General features: G+C 42.5%; 1 protein-coding gene across 1 annotated transcript in view; it reads left to right on the forward strand.

Annotated features, from left to right (window-relative positions):
• The window catches only part of PKHD1 (PKHD1 ciliary IPT domain containing fibrocystin/polyductin), a 382,916-nt gene that overhangs the window by 321,879 nt on the left and 41,772 nt on the right, over positions 1-19,265 (forward strand). Inside the window, exon 59 of the mRNA XM_065401532.1 lies at positions 17,868-18,894. Coding sequence (XP_065257604.1) covers positions 17,868-18,894 — 1,027 coding nt within the window. The remainder of the gene's footprint in view (positions 1-17,867; positions 18,895-19,265) is intronic.

The raw sequence follows: 19,265 nt of genomic DNA on the forward strand, positions 1-19,265 counted from the left end.
GTTTTAGAGAGAGAGAGTCTGTGTATATATAAAAACAATGAGAAGACCTTGTGGCACCTTAGAGACTAACAAATTTATTTGGGCATAAGCTTTTGTGGGCTAAAACCCACTTCATCAGATACATGGAGTGAAAAATACAATAAGCAGTATATATATTGTAGCACATGAAAATAATAGAATATGTAACATTTTATATATATATATATATATATATATATAAAAAATTCTGCTTACTGTATTTTTCACTCCATGCATCTGATGAAGTGGGTTTTAGCCCACGAAAGCTTATGCCCAAATAAATTTGTTAGCCTCTAGGGTGCCACAAGGACTCCTCATTGTTTTTGCTGATACAGACTAACACGGCTACCCCTCTGAAACCTATGTGTATATACACTTTGGGCTAGATCCTCAGCTGATATAAATAGATATTTCTCCATTGAAGTCAAAAGGGCTATGCCAATTTACACCAGCTGAACATATGGTCCCATATGTGTGCGTATGTACTGTGCGTCTGTCTATCTGGTGAGGTTCTCTGGCCTGTGCTATGCACAAGGTCAGACAAATGATTATAATGGCCCCTTTTCTGTCCTTAAAAACTATGAATTTCTCTATCATCACCAATCATAGCAATACTGCATCCAACTTCTAGCTAGTGAAAATGCTGTATACCCCATCTACCATGCCACCAGAGATTTTCTAGTTCATTATTTTTGTTTGCTTATTTATTTCAATTTCAGCTCCCCATAGGTTCTAGGCGCATGTGTAATAGCAGCAATTACACATTGCGCAAAATACATCAATACGTGGAGTATAAAGTGTAAAGGAAAACTCAGAACAACTTCATCAGCATTTTAATCAGCAGGACTGCAATAAATAAAGATCGGACTGGGAATCTTGTCAGATATGCCCAATCCTCTCCTTTAATTGACTTCAATGGGGAAAAACATCAAGCCCCCAGCCTAATTGTATTGTCCAAGTGAAAATGGTAAAGATGCTGCAGAAATGCTGAAGACTACTGGAGACGTAAAAATCCTTCAGTTTAATAATCATAGACTCATAGAATGTTACGGTTGGAAGAGACCTCAGGAGGTCATCTAGTCCATCCCCCTGCTCAAAGCAGGACCAATTCCCAAGTAAATCATCCCAGCCAAGGCTTTGTCAAGCTGGGCCTTAAAAATCTCTATGGATGGAGATTCCACTACCTCCCTAGGTAACCCATTCCAGTGCTTCTCCACCCTCCTAGAGTGAAATAGTTTTTCCTAATATCCAACCTAGACCTCCCCCACTGCAACTTGAGACCACTGCTTCTTGTTCTGTCATCTGCCACCACTGTCAACAGCCCAGCTCCATCCTCTACAGCCTAGCTCTATCCTCTGTGGAGTTCATAGTTACACAGAGAAGGATTTGTTTTTAAAAACTTGGGTCTGATTCAGTTCTCACACTGGTTTTACACTGGGTATAAGTGTGAGAGATTCACTTCCGATTGACACTAGTAGAAAGGAGAATGGAATCAAGCTGCTTTATATATTTATTTTGTCCCATTTAATTAACTATATTTTCAATTTCCCTTTTCCTTTCAAAGGCATTGTTACATCACAAGCCTTGCGCTAGTGAATGTCTACTAAAAGTAATGTTCTTTTCCTCAAATTCTATTCCTTCCCTAAGAATTCGCTCTCCTACCTTTTAAATAAACACCCCAATTGTGCCCAGCTGACCCTGGGAGGATGCAGTGTTCACTGATCCACTGTAATTGTCTTTCTTTTCCTCTCTTCCTATCTCTGTCTCTCTTGTCTCTGTGATCTTTCTTTCTCCGCCTCCTTCCCCTTTTAGAGAGCTTTATTAAATTCACATACCTACTTCTGAGGTCTCTGTGTCTGAGTGCTTGTTCCATTCAGGCCATACTGAGTGAGAGAAATGGAAAGATTCCCACATGTTCCTCCACTCCCAATGTCTTCTGGCAGAACTGGGCTCTTTTCCATGTTACATCCTTCTGCTGGGGTATTGCGGGTACAGGATGCAGCTCTGCCAAAAGCATTAACTCTCCTCCAGCCTTGGGGAAAAATAAAACGTGAGTGAATGCAAGTTCTTTTGAACATCTGAAAACATGTGGTTGAGCTGATACCCACTCCCTCTTGGGAAGAGGGTTTGGTTGAAGCCTGAAAGCTCTTCCCATGGGATCCACTAGTAAATGCAGTAGCCAGAATTTTCTCTAAGGTCCAGACATGATAGAACTGGAACCCACAAAGATATCTGGATGGGATAATGCAAAATTTTAGCATATCTAGATACTATTGGTCCATATCAGCTTCGACTAAGTGTCTGGACAGTGCCTACCAAAATGGTGCTCCCAAATACTATTGGAATACACATGATACATAGAATCATAGAAATGTAGGGCTGGACGGGACCTCAAGAATCATCAATCCAACCTGTTCTTAAAATCCTCCAGTGATGAGGATTCCCTTGGAAGCCTATTCCAGAGCCCAACTACCCTTATAGTTAGAAAGTTTTTTCTTAATATCTCACCTAAATCTCCTTTGCTGCACAGTAAGACCATTATTTGTTGGCCTACTTTCAGTGGACACGGAAAACAGTTAGTCCCTGCCTTTTTATAACAGCCCTTAACACATTTGAAAACTTATCAGTCTTTCCAAAAGACTAAACATGCCCAGTTTTTGTAACCTTTCCTCCCAGGTGAGTTTTTCTAAACCTTCTAGCATTTGTTGCTTTCCTCTGGACTGTCTCTAAAGTGTGGTGCCCAGAATTGGACACAGTACTCCAGTTGAGGCCTCTACAGGGCCAAGTAGAGCAGGATAATTACCTCCTGCATCTTCCATGCAATATTCAAGAATAATATTAGCCTTTTTTAACAACTGCATCACACCGTTGACTCATATTCAATTTATGATCAATTATAATCCCCAGTTCCTTTTCAGCATTCATAGATTCATAGATTCTAGGACTGGAAGGGACCTTGAGAGGTCATCGAGTTCAGTCCCCTGCCCTCATGGCATTACTACTGCCTAGCCAGTTATTCCCCATTTTGTAGTTGTACGTTTGTTTTTTTCCTTCCTAAAAGAAGTACTTTGCCCTGGTCTTTATTGACTTTCATTTTGTTGATTTTAGATCATTTCTCCAATTTGTGAAGGTTGTTTTGAACTCTAAGCTCCAGAGTGCTTGCAACCCCTCCCAGCTTGGAGTCCTCTGCACACTTTATAAGCATATTTACTCCATTCTCTAGGTCATTAAGGAAAATATTGAACAGTACTGGACCAAGGACTTATCTCAGTGGGACCCTACTTTACATATGCCTTTCCAATCTAACAGTGAATTATTGATAACTACAGTCTTTCAACCTGTTGTTCCCCCATCTTATAGATATTTCATTTTGATCACATTTCTCTATTTTGTTTATGGGAATGTCAGGTGGGACTGTATCAGAAGCCTTACTGAAAATCAAGATATATCAGTCTATTGTTTCCCCCCATCTATGCTGGCCATTCCTTATAATATAATAAATGATTTTATTCTGGTGTCCATATCAGAAAAACACTATCAAAGTTGGCATTAATTGGCACACTTTTCTCAGAGGGTGCATGGATCCTGTAATAGCCTCTTATACGTGAAGGCAGTGCTGCAGGATATAGTCAAGACAAAGGAACCAGGCAGCATGAGGCAACCTTCCACTGCTCTGCCTGTTGACTTTCAGTCTCCTGAGCTGTCAACCTGGCACTTCCCTTCCATTAGTACTAACGCCACTAAAATACTTTAAAAAATATACTAATCTGCCTACTCCGGCGTGTATGTGGAACTCATTGCCACAAGTTATCCTTGAAATGAAGGGCTTAAAATGGTTCAAAAAGGGAGTGGGCATTTATTTGGTTAACAATGTCTAGAGTTATAGTAAATACTAAAATATCCCTGTGATGGGTTAGATCACAGAACCCCCCTTGGGAGCTGCCACCTGATGTGCCAAGACTATTTCTGCTCCTGCTTTCCCTGCCAGCTCGGGAGCCCAGCACCCTGTCTTGCTGAGCCAGACACGCCCATCTGCTCCAACACAGACCCAGCGTCTGAATACCTGCCCCAAAGCTGCAGACTTAACTGAAAGCAGCTTACAGAAGTGTTCTTGTCTTTAACACTCAGATGCCCAACTCCCAATGGGGTCTAAAACCCAAATAAATCCGTTTTATCCTGTATAAAGCTTATACAAGGTAAACTTATAAATTGTTTGCCCTCTGTAACATTGATAGAGAGATATGCACAGCTGTTTGCCCTCCCCCCCAGGTATTAATACATACTCTGGGTTAATTAATAAGTAAAAAGTGATTTTATTAAATACAGAAAGTAGGATTTAAGTGGTTCCAAGTAGTAACAGACAGAACAAAGCGAATTACCAAGTGAAATAAAATAAAACACGCAAATCTAAGCCTAATACAGTAATACAATTGAGTACAGATAAAATCTCACTCTGAGAGATGTTTCAATAAGTTTCTTTCACAGAGTAGATGCCTTCCTAGTCTGGGCACAGTCCTTTCCCCTGGTACAGCCTTTGTTTCAGCTCAGGTGGTAGCTAGGGGATTCTTCATGATGGCTGCCTCCCTTTGTTCTGTTCCACCCATTTATATATCTTTTGCATAAAGCGGGAATTCTTTGTCCCTCTCTGGGTTCCCACCCCTCCTTTTCAATGGAAAGACACCAGGTTAAAGATGGATTCCAGTACAGGTGACATGATCACATGTCACTGTAAGACTTCATTACCCACTTGCCAGGACACAGGTATACAGGAAGACTTACAGGTAAAACGCAGCCATCTGCAGTCAATTGTCCTGGTTAATGGGAGTCATCAAGATTCCAAACCACCATTTAATGGCCCACCCTTTGCATAATTACAATAGGCCCTCAGAGTAATATTTCATATTTCTAGTTTCAGATACAAGAGTGGTACATTTATACAAATAGGATGATCACATTCAGTAGACTATAAGATTTGTAATGATACCTTACAAGAGACCTTTTGCATGAAGCATATTCCAGTTACATTAGCATATTTTCATAAAATCATATCGAGTGCAATGTCACAATCCCCCAAAACTAAGAGTCTCTTGAAGGCTTATTAATTCTCAGGCATCTCTGACTATTGGGGATTAGAAGGAAACTTTGCCTAGAGGCATTTTATTCCAGAACTGTCCACTAGGGGGTGCCTTGCACCTGCCTCTGAAGTAGCTGGTGCTAGCCACTGTCAGGTACAGGAAACTAGAACAGATGAACTATGGGTCTGATCCACTCTGGCAATGCCTGTGTTTAACAACCAGAGTGCAGGTGTGAAACTGAACCTCGACCTGGCTGAGCTGGACTACTGAAGTTAGATGTCCACTCACTTGCAGCAAAATCCACCAAGGTGCTGAGTGCTCTCAGCATCCTTTGGGCATTGCTTGGCACCTTGCAGGATCAAATCCTGGCAGTACATAACCCACTGTGTTGATGCTGTTGCCTCACCATGTCCTCAGATGAGGCCAGAAACACAGCTGGTGCAAACGGCTGTAACGTCAACCATTTACACTAGCTGAGGATATGCCCTCCCCCAGGGATGCATTTCAACCAACTAACCAAAAAACTCAGTGTAGGCCTGGCTTGACATAAGTAATCTGCCTCATTTCTTAGTGGGCATAATTGGGAAGATGAATGGAAGGTTAAGTTGTAAACAGGGGCTTGACAAACAGTATGCTGGAGTCAGGGTGTCTGTGCTAGCTAAGATAAGCAGCAGCACCCTGATGTCAGGGACTACGGACAAGATAAACTTAGAATGTAAAAATCAGGTTCCACATGAACAGCACACGGGCAGACCATGCTGTACAGGGGGATTGGTTCCTGCAGAGTGACCAAGCCATTCCAAAAATATGTGATTTAATGTATAGGAAATGCAATGTGATGTGTAAATGTGTATAAAGGAAGAAGTTGTCTGTGTAACTTCTGATGTGTGGCAGGCCCTATACCCTCTCCTATGCCAGGGTCGAATTGAGTGTTTTGGATCCCAAAGAACTGGATGAAGTGTTCTCTCAGAATTGGACAAGGTGTTCTGGATAAGCCGAGTGGAAAAGGTCTCGGAGGGAATCCCATCACTCAGGAAAAACTCATCCAAAGATATCACAGGGGAAATTTGAGGACAACTGGACCTTGTTTTTGAAAGCCTCCAATCCCCATACAATGGGTGGTTACTCTACTTTCCCATTGCAGCTGGGGTGTTTTCAGACTAAACAAACCCATGTAACCCAAACTTCGCCATCAGTTAGGGAGGTGCCTTGTGCAACACAGTTAATAAATAAAAAGTTAAGAAAAATGAAAAGCCAGCCTCACCACTATTAACAAAAGACTCTTCAAAGCTATTCTTTTGCTCTGGGCTTTTACAATAATAAACTGGAAAAAATACATTAGAGAATGAGCTACTTCTAGCCACTTCATATTTCATTTTGCTTCTTGCTTCTCTATTTATTTCACGTCTTTCCTAATTACTTCTCAATTGTAGAAAGACAACATTAGGCCCAACATGTTTTAAATATATTCTCCCTAGCCAAAATAACTTCATGGGTTGTCTGAAATTTCAAGCTTCCCACTAGTAAGCCTAGAATAAAATTAAAAGGGAGTGTAATCTAGTAGTTAGAGCAAGGGGGTCAAGATTCTTTAGTTATTTCTCCTGCTCTTCTGCAAACTTTCTGTGTGACTAACCTTTCTGCCCCTCAGATTAATTGGGTACCATAATCCAGATATATGTTCTCACATACTTTGATTATATGCCTGCGATAACTGGGGACTGGATTTGATGACCCAGGAGACCCCTTTTAGTCCTATGTCCTCTGTTTCTAAGTATAGTAAGAGTCTTAACTAATTAACATATGTACTGTGCTTTGAAGATGTAAAGTGACATCTTATTATTGTGCTTGGAGATCCTCAAACAACTGTAAGGTCAATCCTTCTCCAATGGAGTCGTTCAGTTGACTTCAAGAGGAGAAGGATCAAGCCCCATTATCTAAGCAAAGTATTATATCCGCTATGTGCAGTAGTGACGCTGGAAGTTATTTAGGCCCCGATCCTGCAAACAGGCATTCATGTGCATAAAGTTATGTGCATAAGAGTTTGCTGGATTGTGGCCCTAGTTTGAACAAGTTCAGCCTTCAAGGACTTCACTGGGCTTACACCAGGACTGAATTTTGGTCCTGATATATCTAGCAGGACCTAAAAAGTGGATGTGTTGTGAATTTTGTATATATGCTGATATTTTAGGAAGATGCATGCTGAACATTAAACAAACCCTTGGATTTTCCAGGAGCTGCTGCTCAGATCCAGCATTTTTTTCCTCTCTAGTGCATGCAAAGTTTCTAACGGTTAGATCAGGGATTGGCAACCTTTGGCACGCAGCCCATCAGGGAAATCAGCTGGCGGGCCGGGACAGTTTGTTTACCTGCAGCGTCCGCAGGTTCAGCCGTTTGCAGCTTCCACTGGCCACGGTTCGCCGTTCCAGGCCAATGGGGGCTGCGGGAAGCGGCGGTCAACACATGTCAATCAATACATAAGAACCATAAGAAATATTGCTATTGATAAGTTCATGCAAATGTGGTTAGTTTTGCATGGATATAAAGAGCTGCCTAGTTTGGTTCGGGCTCTGTCTCAAAGTTTGCCAATGGGAAGCAGAGTTTGGATCTAGGATTTTGGTTCAGCCCATTGCAGCAGTAGTGGCCAGTGGCAAAGTCTGGTTCCAGGACTGAACTTTTCCAGAGGCTGAAGGTCTTCAGATCCAGGGGGTTGGTTGAGACCCAGCTTTGGCTGAAATTATTTGGACTGGAGGATTCAGATTTAGCTATCTACCTACTAGGTTCTTATCCAGTGTCCTTTGTATCTGAATCTGATCCATGCTCAGGTTCCAACTCCTCTCTGTAATCCAAGGAGTGTTCAGAACCTGGACCCACCTCTAGTTATGAGAATTAAGATCCCTACTTCCCTTTGCTCTAACGGTCACTAGCAAGGTCAAGATATCATTTTATGCTGCCTGCACTTGTAATGATTGAAACCCCATTAGATCCCGATTCTGCATTCCATATTCACATGGAGTAGCACTTATGGGAATCATCCCATTGGCTTCACTGGGACTACTCATGTCAGTGAGTGCTAGTCAACACGAGTAAGAGTTGCACAGCTGGGTCCTTAATTGGTGGGACTGTCCCTTTAAAGTCAAAGTGCTCTGTATAACTCCACCATGCAAGGGAAAAGGATTTGGGACAAGGCAGCTGGCGAGAGAATGTCTGAGACGTTCATTCAAAAGTGGCCAACTCTCACAATTTCTGGTGTGTTTCTTAAAGCCCCAGTTCTTGGAGGCATGCCGTTGGAGAATCTCAGCTTTCATCGTGCCTTCTGATTGCAGAGAAAAGCTTGAAAACGTGACCTGAGTGTAACCTCAAGGGTCAAAAATCAGAAGGAGCACTTATTTATTTTATTTTGTTGTTAAATTTCATTATAGTTAAGCCAATCTTATGATTTGGGGGGGTAGGGGGGCCGGACTCACGATTTTTAGACACTTGAGGTTGCCAGTGCTGGTGACTTCTGTTACCAATAGGGCAGGGCCCTGTTAAGATTTAGATGTAAATATCTTCTCCTGGTTCACCCTGAAACCCCTAGCATCCTTCACACCAGGGCACCAGGGAATAGGTGCCGACTTTCTAATGTGCCCGGGGGTGCTCCCCCCTAGCTCCACCCCAGGAACTGCCCCACTCCACCCCTTCCCCTAAGTCCCTATGCACCCTGCCTCTTCCCACCCCCCACCCTGCCTCTTCCCACCCCATTCCACCCCCTCCCCCAAGCGCGCTTGCCCTCGCCCCTCCCTCCCTCCCCCCAGTGCCTCCTGCACACCGCGGAACAGCTGTGGGAGGCGCTGGGAGGAAGTGGGAGGTGCTGATGGGAGGCTGCCGGTGGGTGCTCGGCACCCATCATTTTTTTTTCTGTGGGTGCTCCAGCCCTGGAGCACCCACAGAGTCGACACCTTTGACCAGGGAACAGGAATCTGGAGCAGTGAGGAACAGAACTCCAGCTCAAGGGCTGCATGCTACACTTCTGCACAGCAGTCCCAGCTTGCTTTCAAGCCCTGCCTTCTGCATCCCAGCAGAGAAATGTCTCTGTGCTGCCTGGAGATCACCCTCATCATGAGTATCTAGTGGCCCAGCAAACTCTGTGAACAGGGCCAGCTGTACATGAGCTTTTATTGTTGCACTCTTGAGAGGTCAGATGGAACAAAAAGGTCTCTGCTCGGGGTGACCGAAGTATGGGCACACTAGAAAGATCGCACCCGACTGTTCCCCTCTTGTTCCCTTTTTCACCTTCACTCAGTTTTGGTTTTGAACCATCTTTCATGATGCCCTTCTCTTTGGTACAGCCAAATACCAGAAAAAAAAGTGTGTTTGTTTTGGAAAGAAAGGGATTAGAGGGATAGAGGCAGATTCTCAGCTGGTATAAATCGTCATGACTTCATTGAAGTCAGTGAAGCTATGCCAGTTTACACCAGTTGAGGATCTGGAGGGCGTGGATGGGTGGCTGAAAATTCTATGCCAATGGCTTGTCTCACATCATTTTCAGCACATCCACTTCTGATCCTGAATAGAACCAAGAAATTCTAAGATGGATGGGAATGAAAAACAACATGGTGGAAGTTTCTTGGGTTTTTCTGAACCTCAGTTAAATTTGTGGGCAAAAATTCGGGCTGGTTCTTGTTTTATCCCAGTTTTATCGTCTTAGCTACAGATGGCTTTTTGCTCAGGAGGGTGGAAATTAGAGAAGGACACAGGCAGTAGCCAGCTGATATTGGGTGTATTGGGTGCATCACCAGTCTATGTGAAAATCTGCTTGCACTATTGTTTTCTCATTCTCACTCCTGCACCTCCTCCAGACCCTCCCATTTATTCATTTTATTCACCTATTGCATTATGCCATTAATCATAATTGTAAGTTCTTCAGTGCAAGGACTTTTATTACACGTTTGTGAAAATATTTTTAAAAAATGAATTTTCCTTTTGCAGGAAATGTTCACATTTCAAAATCACTTTCCGGACTGAATCAGAATGAAAAGTGGAAATATTGAAAATTTTCACAAAATGAAAAATTCTGAAAAAGTTTGAATTGGAAACGTCAAAATGGAAAACAACTTGACATTTTGAAATATTGTTTGGTTTTAATCAACATTTTGAAGCAAAAAGTGTTATTTTAAATTGACTTGTTGAAACAAAAAATGTTGTTCTGGTTCAGAATATTGATTCAAAATGGCATTTTTTTTGTTTTGACTCTCCTGATTGGCATATTGAAAAATTATGTTGAAATTGACATTTTCCCATGGAAAATAGCAATTTTGACAAAACGACTGAGAAACATTTGCCACTGAGAAACATTTTAAGGTTTAAAAAAATATATCAAACCACACGTCTACTACATCTACATCTGCTGATCCCTGATTGGAGTCTCCATGAGCTATCACAATATAAATAGGCCTAATGTATTTGAAAAATGACTAGTGATTGTGGGTACCTCTGTTTCTTTCCTTGAGCCTCTCCTTCCTTAAAAAGGCCTGATTTTAAATGGGCAGGGCTCAGCAGTTCCTGAAAACTAGTCCTTTTAAAATATCTAAAGTGGGTACCCAAAAATGGAGACATCCAGAATTAATAGTCACTTCTGAAAATTGAGTCCATAATAAATAATTATAAGCCAACAAACTCAGCTCTGTAAACGGAAGTTCAGTTATGGATGTGAACTAGAGCTAGATGCAAGCTTTTTGCCTCAATATTTTATTTTAATTAAAAATTTCTTATTTGGGGCAAAAAATTCCTGTTTCCCAGCGAAAAACGATAAATTAACCAATATTTGGTTACTGAAACATTTTTGGATTTCGAAACACCCAAAAGAGGTTGTGGGAATTTTTTGAATATTTCTTTTCAAAATATCTCACAAAAACAATTAGCTCTAACCTGGACATCCCCAAAAACTGCAGGTGCTTGTATTAAAGGTTTTGCTTGTACTTCAGCTTTAATGGAAAATCATGATATTAAAACCCTTTTCTGGGAAATTCACTCTTCACTAGAGTTAGTTCCCATGATCAAGAAACTCTTCTAATTAGAAAACAGTAATAATAATCAAGTGGAATGATCCCCCAATTTTAGTTTGGAGTGATCATTTTATTTCCAAACTTTATTTTTGCAAAAGAAAAGGACAATTTATCTTTGCAAGAACTGCAGGCCAAGCAGGGAGAGAGAGAAGCTGAGAACCTTTCAGTTCATAATAAAAGCTGGCAACAATAGTCTTAATAGAGTTCAAGTTTATTTGACTAATACTTTCACCACTTGTCAGAGAACATAGTTTTCTTTGTGGTAACAAAACAAGCCCTTTCCTCTCTCATTTCTCCAGTGAGCAGTACAGGCACTTGTGGTGAGCACACATTACTACTAACTGTTATGATGTTTTCTGTCAAATTCATTTATTTATGCAACTGCTGTGGAAAGGCCTGAGGCCCATAAGCAGCCATGAAAGATTTCAGAGTCCTGGTGTGGGGTCATGAAAGGGAAAGCAAAGGGGGGGAAGCCTCCACTCCTTGTGAGAAAGGAACTGACACAGGAAATGGTCACATATGGCACAGATTTATTGTGTCCGGGACTTCCCATTCAAATCTCATTATATCCACAGCTCAGAGCAGTGCATGGCACAACCGCATTCATTTTGAGGTCTGGCATCTGATGAAATTACCGCTCTGCTTTCCAGCAGAGGTGATGGGTTTATCATTCCTTGGCGAGAGAGCCAGAGATTGGAATTGCATTTATAAAGAATGCTGTTTGCTGCCCCTTGCCTTTAAATTAAGCCATGGGTATCCGTTTGTCTAACGCTCAGTAGACAAGGTTATTGGTGAGGAGGAGGGGAAATAATCCTTCTGGGCTTTAAATACAGCTAAAGAGAAAGAAGGAATAACTTGAGGGGAGACCAAATGGGAAAAGGTGTTCGTAGAGACAAAAGCAACGCACTGTTCTTTTCATGGTAGGGTTGTTTTTCGAAGGTAGGATAGTTGAGGCAGCAAGATGGTTCTGTTTGAATTTTTCCCTCTTTAGCATCTTTTCTGCAGGTGAAATTTCCCCCCTCCCCACAGAATGCCCAACTATTTGAGATTTATGTGGCAAAACAAGCAGGGATGGGGGAATGGAATACTTCTTATTGTTTGTATTACGGGCACATCTAGGAAGTCCAGTCCTGGACCAGGACCCAGCTGTGCTAGGCGCGGTACACACATAGAACAAAAAAATAGTCCCTGCCCCAAAGAGCGTCCAATCTACTCTTCAAGCCCATGGGCTGGCCATGGAGGTGAAATGCAGACCCTCTGTGCTATTTCAGTCTATGGCATGAGGGAAGAGCCCTGTAGGATGAAGGAACAGCCGCAGTGTTCTCGCAATATTTCTTTGTTGTTGTTGTTTTGTAAGCCCCATCTTCTGAAATGTGTTGAACGTCCAGACTCGTCCTTCTCCCAGGCTTTCTGGGACAGTGTGAGTTAGACAGGATGTGATTAGGTCAAAGTGGGGAGCAATTTATTTATCTGGATGGGTTACTGGGAACTAGGAAAGTTTGTAATTTGTTGCCGGTTTATTGGTCACATTTATTGTTATCCTTAATTGTTAATCCTTAATTGTTATCCTTAATGCCCAGCACAATGGGTTCAAGGACTCTAGGTGTTACTGTCAAACATAATTAATAATATAAACAATGCAAATAATAATGCAAAATATAAATAATCATGTTTGTGCCTAAATCATTGCATGCACCCATTTAAAAACAAAATATATAGTATTAACAGACCAAAGCAATTATGATATTTGTATTCATTAATTCACTAGAGAGGAAGAGTGGTCCAGTGGTAAGGGTATTAGGCTAGGTCTTGGGAAAACAAGGGTCACCTCCCTACTCTGCCACACTTTCTGTATGATCTTGGGCAAGTTAATCTCTGTGAAATGGGGATAAACAGAACTTCCTGACCTCACAGGGGTTTTGTGAGGATAAATCAATTAAAGCTTGTGAGGTGATCAGATACTGTGGTGCTGGGAGTCACATAAATACCATAGATAGTATATAAATACTTGTACTTATGTTAATACATAATTGTGTGTGTATGTGTGTGTGTGCAAGACTGTGTGTGTATTACATGCATTCACTCATGTTCACACACTCAATTATGCATTAATAACATACACTTGCACAATCATTTAGGCACTCTAGTATATTCAAATACAGGCACACACAAGTTCACATGATCACACCTGCTTATGCACACACAGACTCCCATGCTCATGCGCGCGCGCACACACACACACACACACACACACACAGAGTGGTATTTTCAAAAAGGGCTCAGCATTGGCCTAACTTGTGCCTCCATTGAAGCCAATGGGATTACTCACATGAGTAAAGTCACCTGCCTGCGTATGGATTTGCAAGATCCCTGGCCATGATCATCAGTGGGACTCTGGATAGGCATAAGAGTCTGCCTGTGTGGATCAGAATGAAGGATCAGGATCTAAATTTGTAAATTACTTATAGTGAAAATTCAGAATGAAGAAAAGGGGGCTATCAAAGATGTTTCTATGCAACAAAAAATATTAACCCCCCATTAATTTCACTTCCCTGTCCTGTTACATTTCTAAGGTCCTAACTTTGGGCCTTTTGTCTCAGAACTGGACATCAGCAGGTCAAAAGGGGGCAGCTAGTTTTGAGAAATATTTCCTCTTCAGCAAAGATGCGTGCTGTGCTGCCCAAGGCTAGTGAGTCACAATGTCTAAGCAGTGTGGCATCTATCCCATCCCCCACTCCTTTTTATATTTGCATAGCCATAATTGCAGTTAAATTAGAGAATAATAAGGGGCAAATTTAGTCAGATGGAAATAAATTTGCAGGAGTTTTATTTTATTTTGATTAAAAAAAAAAATCCTGAAGCCACCTTTTTTGTTTTGGTCAAAATTCTCCTATATTTTCCTTGTACTATGAATTGTGAACTATATCACGAAATGGGTAAAACTTCTTGAAGAAAATGGTGGTGTTAACCCAAAGGGAAAAATCATTAATGTTGTTGTATTTCATTCCATTTTAAATATAGAAGTTTTTTTTCATATTTTATTTTTTTGGCACTGGGAGATGGAGGAAGGACAGGAGAGCTGCAAAGGACTCAATGTCCCTTCAAGTCAAAACATCTATTTTAAAAATATTCTTTTTAAAAAAAGAAAAAAAAAGCCTTCTCTCCTGAATTCATTTTTCTAAATAACAGATAGGAGATGTTGGGTTTTTTTCTTCCCTCAGCAAAGAGGACCCCCTCGGCGTATTTTTCTTTTCAAATGTGAAATGAGGTGGAAAATCCTCATTTCACGACAGGAAGGACAAATATTGACACAAAGTTAATATTTGTCAGTAGCCCTGGAAGCAACCTGAGTGTTTAAAAAAATAAATAAATAAAATAAGCAACGGGATTCGATGGTTTGTGAATCTGCAGAAGGGGAATCTGCTGCCTGAGTATAAAGTAAATAGATAGTCAACGCAAGCACATACCCCAATTTCTCTGCATTTCACACATGCGCACAAACACACGTGTCCACTGTCCCTCTCTCACACACAGACTTCTCTATATATATCAGACACACACACACACACTCACTTCTCTCTCTCACATACACACACACACACACACACTTTATCTAATATCAGCCATTTAAAAGGAGGGCTTCTGGAATTTATTACTGTTATTGTTCATCTCCAATGTAAATAGCACGTCAGTTCAATATTCAGTGGTCACTCAGTATTTATTAAGTCCTGTCCACTCTGGCCTTTTTTAGAGGAAAGCCCCAGGGCGGATTAGCTGCTGCCCTTGACACGCTGTGTCACTTATCTATTCGCATTGATTATGAGAGTCAGCTGTGACCAGGCCTCACTTTTCCCTTCTCCTTTCAGCCCCCTTTTACAAGCACCCCTGCTTGGATTTTCATGAGGAAATAATCAGATTAGGCCCTCAGCAGCGAGTTCATATGGAGTTCTCTTTCTCCAATGTGCTACTAACTGAATAAACGTGTTTTGTGGTAAATTGTAAATGACATTATGATTACCAAGGCCAGCATGGGTTTCATTTAAAAGTGATCGAAATTGCAGGCCACAGCAATTGTGACTGGCAGATAAGGCCATTTGGAAGAAAGGGAGGGAGGGTGTTTGGGGGGAGCCAACTGAGACGCCATAGAGCAGCTCGCAAAGGAAAGGAGCAGAGCAAAGGGAAAGTCCTGGGGATGACAAAATACAAGCAAGGTCTATTTGCAGACAAGTGAAATGTCACCAGGGAGGAGGGGGATGACTCGGCTGTTTCCAGGAGAGCGAATGATGAGATCTGTCAGGATTTATGGGTTGCCCGCTGTACAGTGCATGTTCCTTGTTCTCTGGGATAAAAAAAATCTTTTTTGTGTAGCTCTTCTATTTCTGCTGTCTACATGAAGCTGCTGTTTGTTCTCCCCCTCTCCCCACATATTATTGGTAAAGTGCCTGTGCTGGTGAACCTGGAAAAGAAGATGGTAGATAGATATCTAAAAATAGCTGCTCCCATGCAGAGGGCCTGGTTCTAATCTCACTTGCACCTTGTCTCCCGACCACATTCAATCAAGGCTGATGTCTGTGTAATTTCATCATTTTCCTCTATGGCGTGCACCGCGAGGGCCCAGTCTGGAAAACACTCCTGCGTCTGAGTAACTGTACCTGAGTCATGTCCCGTTGACTTATGTAAGGGTTTGCAGCATCAGGGCCTAAAGCAGCCCACTAAACGAATCAAGGGTGGCTTCTACATGAAGATATATGGTAATCCCACTTCATGATATCCTGGGGCCGGGAGTTCTGGAGTGCTACTGTTCGCACCCCAAAGTGCCATTTCCTTTTCTTCATTTGACTGTGTGGCCTGGCGGCAGGTGTCGCCTCATTCTCAGACTGTGGTGCAAGGCGAAGAGGACCACTCTATTGGTTTCATTGTCCCATTCTTTGTATACTTTAATGAAGATCTTATTTAAGGCTAAATTGCCCCAGTCTTTTCAGCCTCTTCTTTTATGCCTCTAACAATCTTTTTTTCTTAATAGTATCTTATTTCTCCCCAACTTTGTACTGTTGCTGAGAAGCCAGGAAGCTGAACACGGTGGGCTAGATTGTAGCTCAGACTGCACATTCACACAGGGGCATCCAGGGGAAGAAGACTCCCACCTTTATGCCCAGTGCAGGGTTACAGGGTTGGATCCAGGCGTACTTCAGTAAGGGTCACTGCATCCCCCATCTCCAGAGCACGTGGCAACATGCACAGCTACCTCCTGCAAGAGCAGGGAGGAAGAGAGTAATAATTTACGGCAGTACCAAATTACTACCTCCCTGTAGCAAAGGGGGAACAGGAACCACAGTTCCTTCCCTCGGACGCTTCTGGAATTGCACAGCAATGTACAGCCCCTTACTATGGACTATGTTTGTGACACAATCCACCTCAGTTGAGAGGATTGCGGGGAAGGGGAGAGGAGAAAGCAAGGTGGTAATTCATGTCTGTCAAGGCTACTTCCCCACTCTGAACTTTAGGGTACAGATGTGGGGGCCTGCATGAAAACATCTAAACTTAACTACCAGCTTAGATCTGGTCTGCTGCCACCACTCCCAATGTGCTAATTCCCTTCCCTGGGTAGCCTTGAGAGACTCTTCACCAATTCCCTGGTGAATACAGATCCAAATCCCTTGGATCTTAAAACAAGGAGAAATTAACCATCCCCCCTCCTTTCTCCCACCAACTCCTGGTGGAGCAAGATCCAACCCCCTTGGATCTAAAAACAAGGAAAAATCAATCAGGTTCTTAAAAAGAAGGCTTTTAATTAAAGAAAAAGGTAAAAATCATCTCTGTAAAATCAGGATGGGAAATAACTTTACAGGGTAATCAAACTTAAAGAGCCCAGAGGAATCCCCCTCTAGCCTTAGGTTCAAAGTTACAGCAAACAGAGGTAAACACCCTAGTAAAAGGTACATTTACAAGTTGAGAAAACAAAGATAAAACTAACACGCCTTGCCTGGCTGTTTACTTACAAGTTTGAAATATGAGAGACTTGTTCAGAAAGATTTGGAGAGCCTGGATTGATGTCTGGTCCCTCTTAGTCCCAAGAGCGAACAACCCCCAAAACAAAGAGCACAAACAAAAGCCTTCTCCCCCCACCAAGATTTGAAAGTATCTTGTCCCCTTATTGGTCCTTTGGGTCAGGTGTCAGCCAGGTTACCTGAGCTTCTTAACCCTTTACAGGTAAAAGGATTGTGGAGTCTCTGGCCAGGAGGGATTTTATAGTATTGTACACAGGAGGGCTGTTACCTTTCCCTTTATAGTTATGACAATGTCAAACATTTTTTATTATTATATGGAGATATACTTATCTCATAGAGCTGGAAGGGACCTTGAAAGGTCATCAAGTCCAGTCCCCTGCCTTCACAGCAAGACCAAGTACCATCACTGACAGGTTTTTGCCCCACATCCCTAAATAGCCCCCTCAAGGATTGAACTCACAACCCTAGGTTTAGCAGGCCAATGCTCAAACCACTGAGCTATCCCTTCCCCATAAAGGAGTTTTACAAAGAATACCAAATTCATGGCAAGGTTTGCTGCCCTGCTATACGTTTAGAACCAGGACATCTGAGAGAAACAGCTCCTTGCATCATCACACGTACCAGCATCACACAGAAAGCTGTACCATGCAAATAAGCAGGTACAGCACGATGTGTAGAAATGGCAGATCAGCCCATCCCTTTGTTTATTTGTTGTTAAACAGGCATTTACAGAGAAGACACAAAGTGCATCTACAGGCCCTCTACGCAAGGCTACTTCTGCAAAGACACAGACCATGCACTCGTGATCCTAGAAAGCTTGGACACTGAAGCAGACGGAAGGAGGTCGTCTCCAGTGGTATCGGTGACTGGCAGTTTTGTGGAGGCTTTCAGTAGTGGAGTTTCACGTGTATCTTGCTGTCCTTCAGAACATCCACCAGCTTTCTATTCGGTCTTGCCATCCAACAAGCTGACTAAGGTTTGCTTCACTGGTCTAACGCCTCCGAGCTTAAGACTCCGCCTCATCAGTGGTCAAAATTCTACCAGACTTCTCATAGCCATCTTCTACGATGAACCCCGTAGCCTTCACGTTTTCATGAACGGGAATTACATTCCACTAGCCTCATCTTCTTCCAGCGCTTTCTTAACTAACGCCATGGCAGGCGCCCACTCCTTCAGCTTTGAGAGCAACCTTCTCTACATCCTCCTTCATGGAGATGACCCCATAGAAATATACACCAGCTTTTCCCTTCACGCTGCTTTTACCATTGCTGAGACCATTGGAGAGGAGGGTCAGAGAAAGGTGGTCCATTGCCTGGCTGATTTCTTGCAGATTGGACGGGACTATGTCAGAATAGTTCAGAGTGTGTCAGGGAGCGAGAGCACGTTAAAGGTTATCTCAGACAATGCTGGCAAGAGGACACGTGAGTGCCCTTCCATGACACCTTGTACAGCCTTTTCTAGCAGGGCTGGCTGGGAGAAAACCCAGACAGGAGCAGCAAGCGTTTGGGTTCTGCAGTCTTCTCATGCGGCTACCCCATTGAGAGTGCTGATCATTGAAATTGGAGAGCCACCAGGCCTTTTCAGAAATAAGCTTGTTCCCTCCTTGTTGAGCGACAGGTTGAAGAGCTTGGCCAGCACTGTTATCAACGCTCAGCAGACTGGGGATCTTCAGCGTGTCCTGGAGTTACCAATTGATACTTTAATGGTGACACAGTCTGCTTTGTCATCGCCACTAGGGGGCAGTGCTGGGTAAGCGAGTGACTTGTATGTATCCTTCAAAGCTCATTTATGATTATTTATTATTGTAAGATGTTGATAGTTTAAATGAGGGTATTTAACCACTGGAACAGCTTACCATGAGAGGTATTAAATTCTCCATCACTCAGAGGTCTTAAATCAAGACTTGATGTCTTTCTTAAAAATATGCCCTAGTCCAACCAGAAGCAGTTGGGCTGGATGCAGGAGCTGCCAGGTAAAATGCTCTGGCCTGAGTTCTGCAGGAGGTCAAACTAGATGGTCATAATGGTCCCTTCTGGCCTTAAAATCTATTAAACCTATGCATGGTATTCATGTATTCACACAGTCAGGGGCGGCTCTATGCTTTTTGCCGCCCCAAGCAT

This window comes from Emys orbicularis, chromosome 3, assembly GCF_028017835.1.
Source record: "Emys orbicularis isolate rEmyOrb1 chromosome 3, rEmyOrb1.hap1, whole genome shotgun sequence".
NCBI classification, from domain to species: domain Eukaryota; kingdom Metazoa; phylum Chordata; order Testudines; family Emydidae; genus Emys; species Emys orbicularis.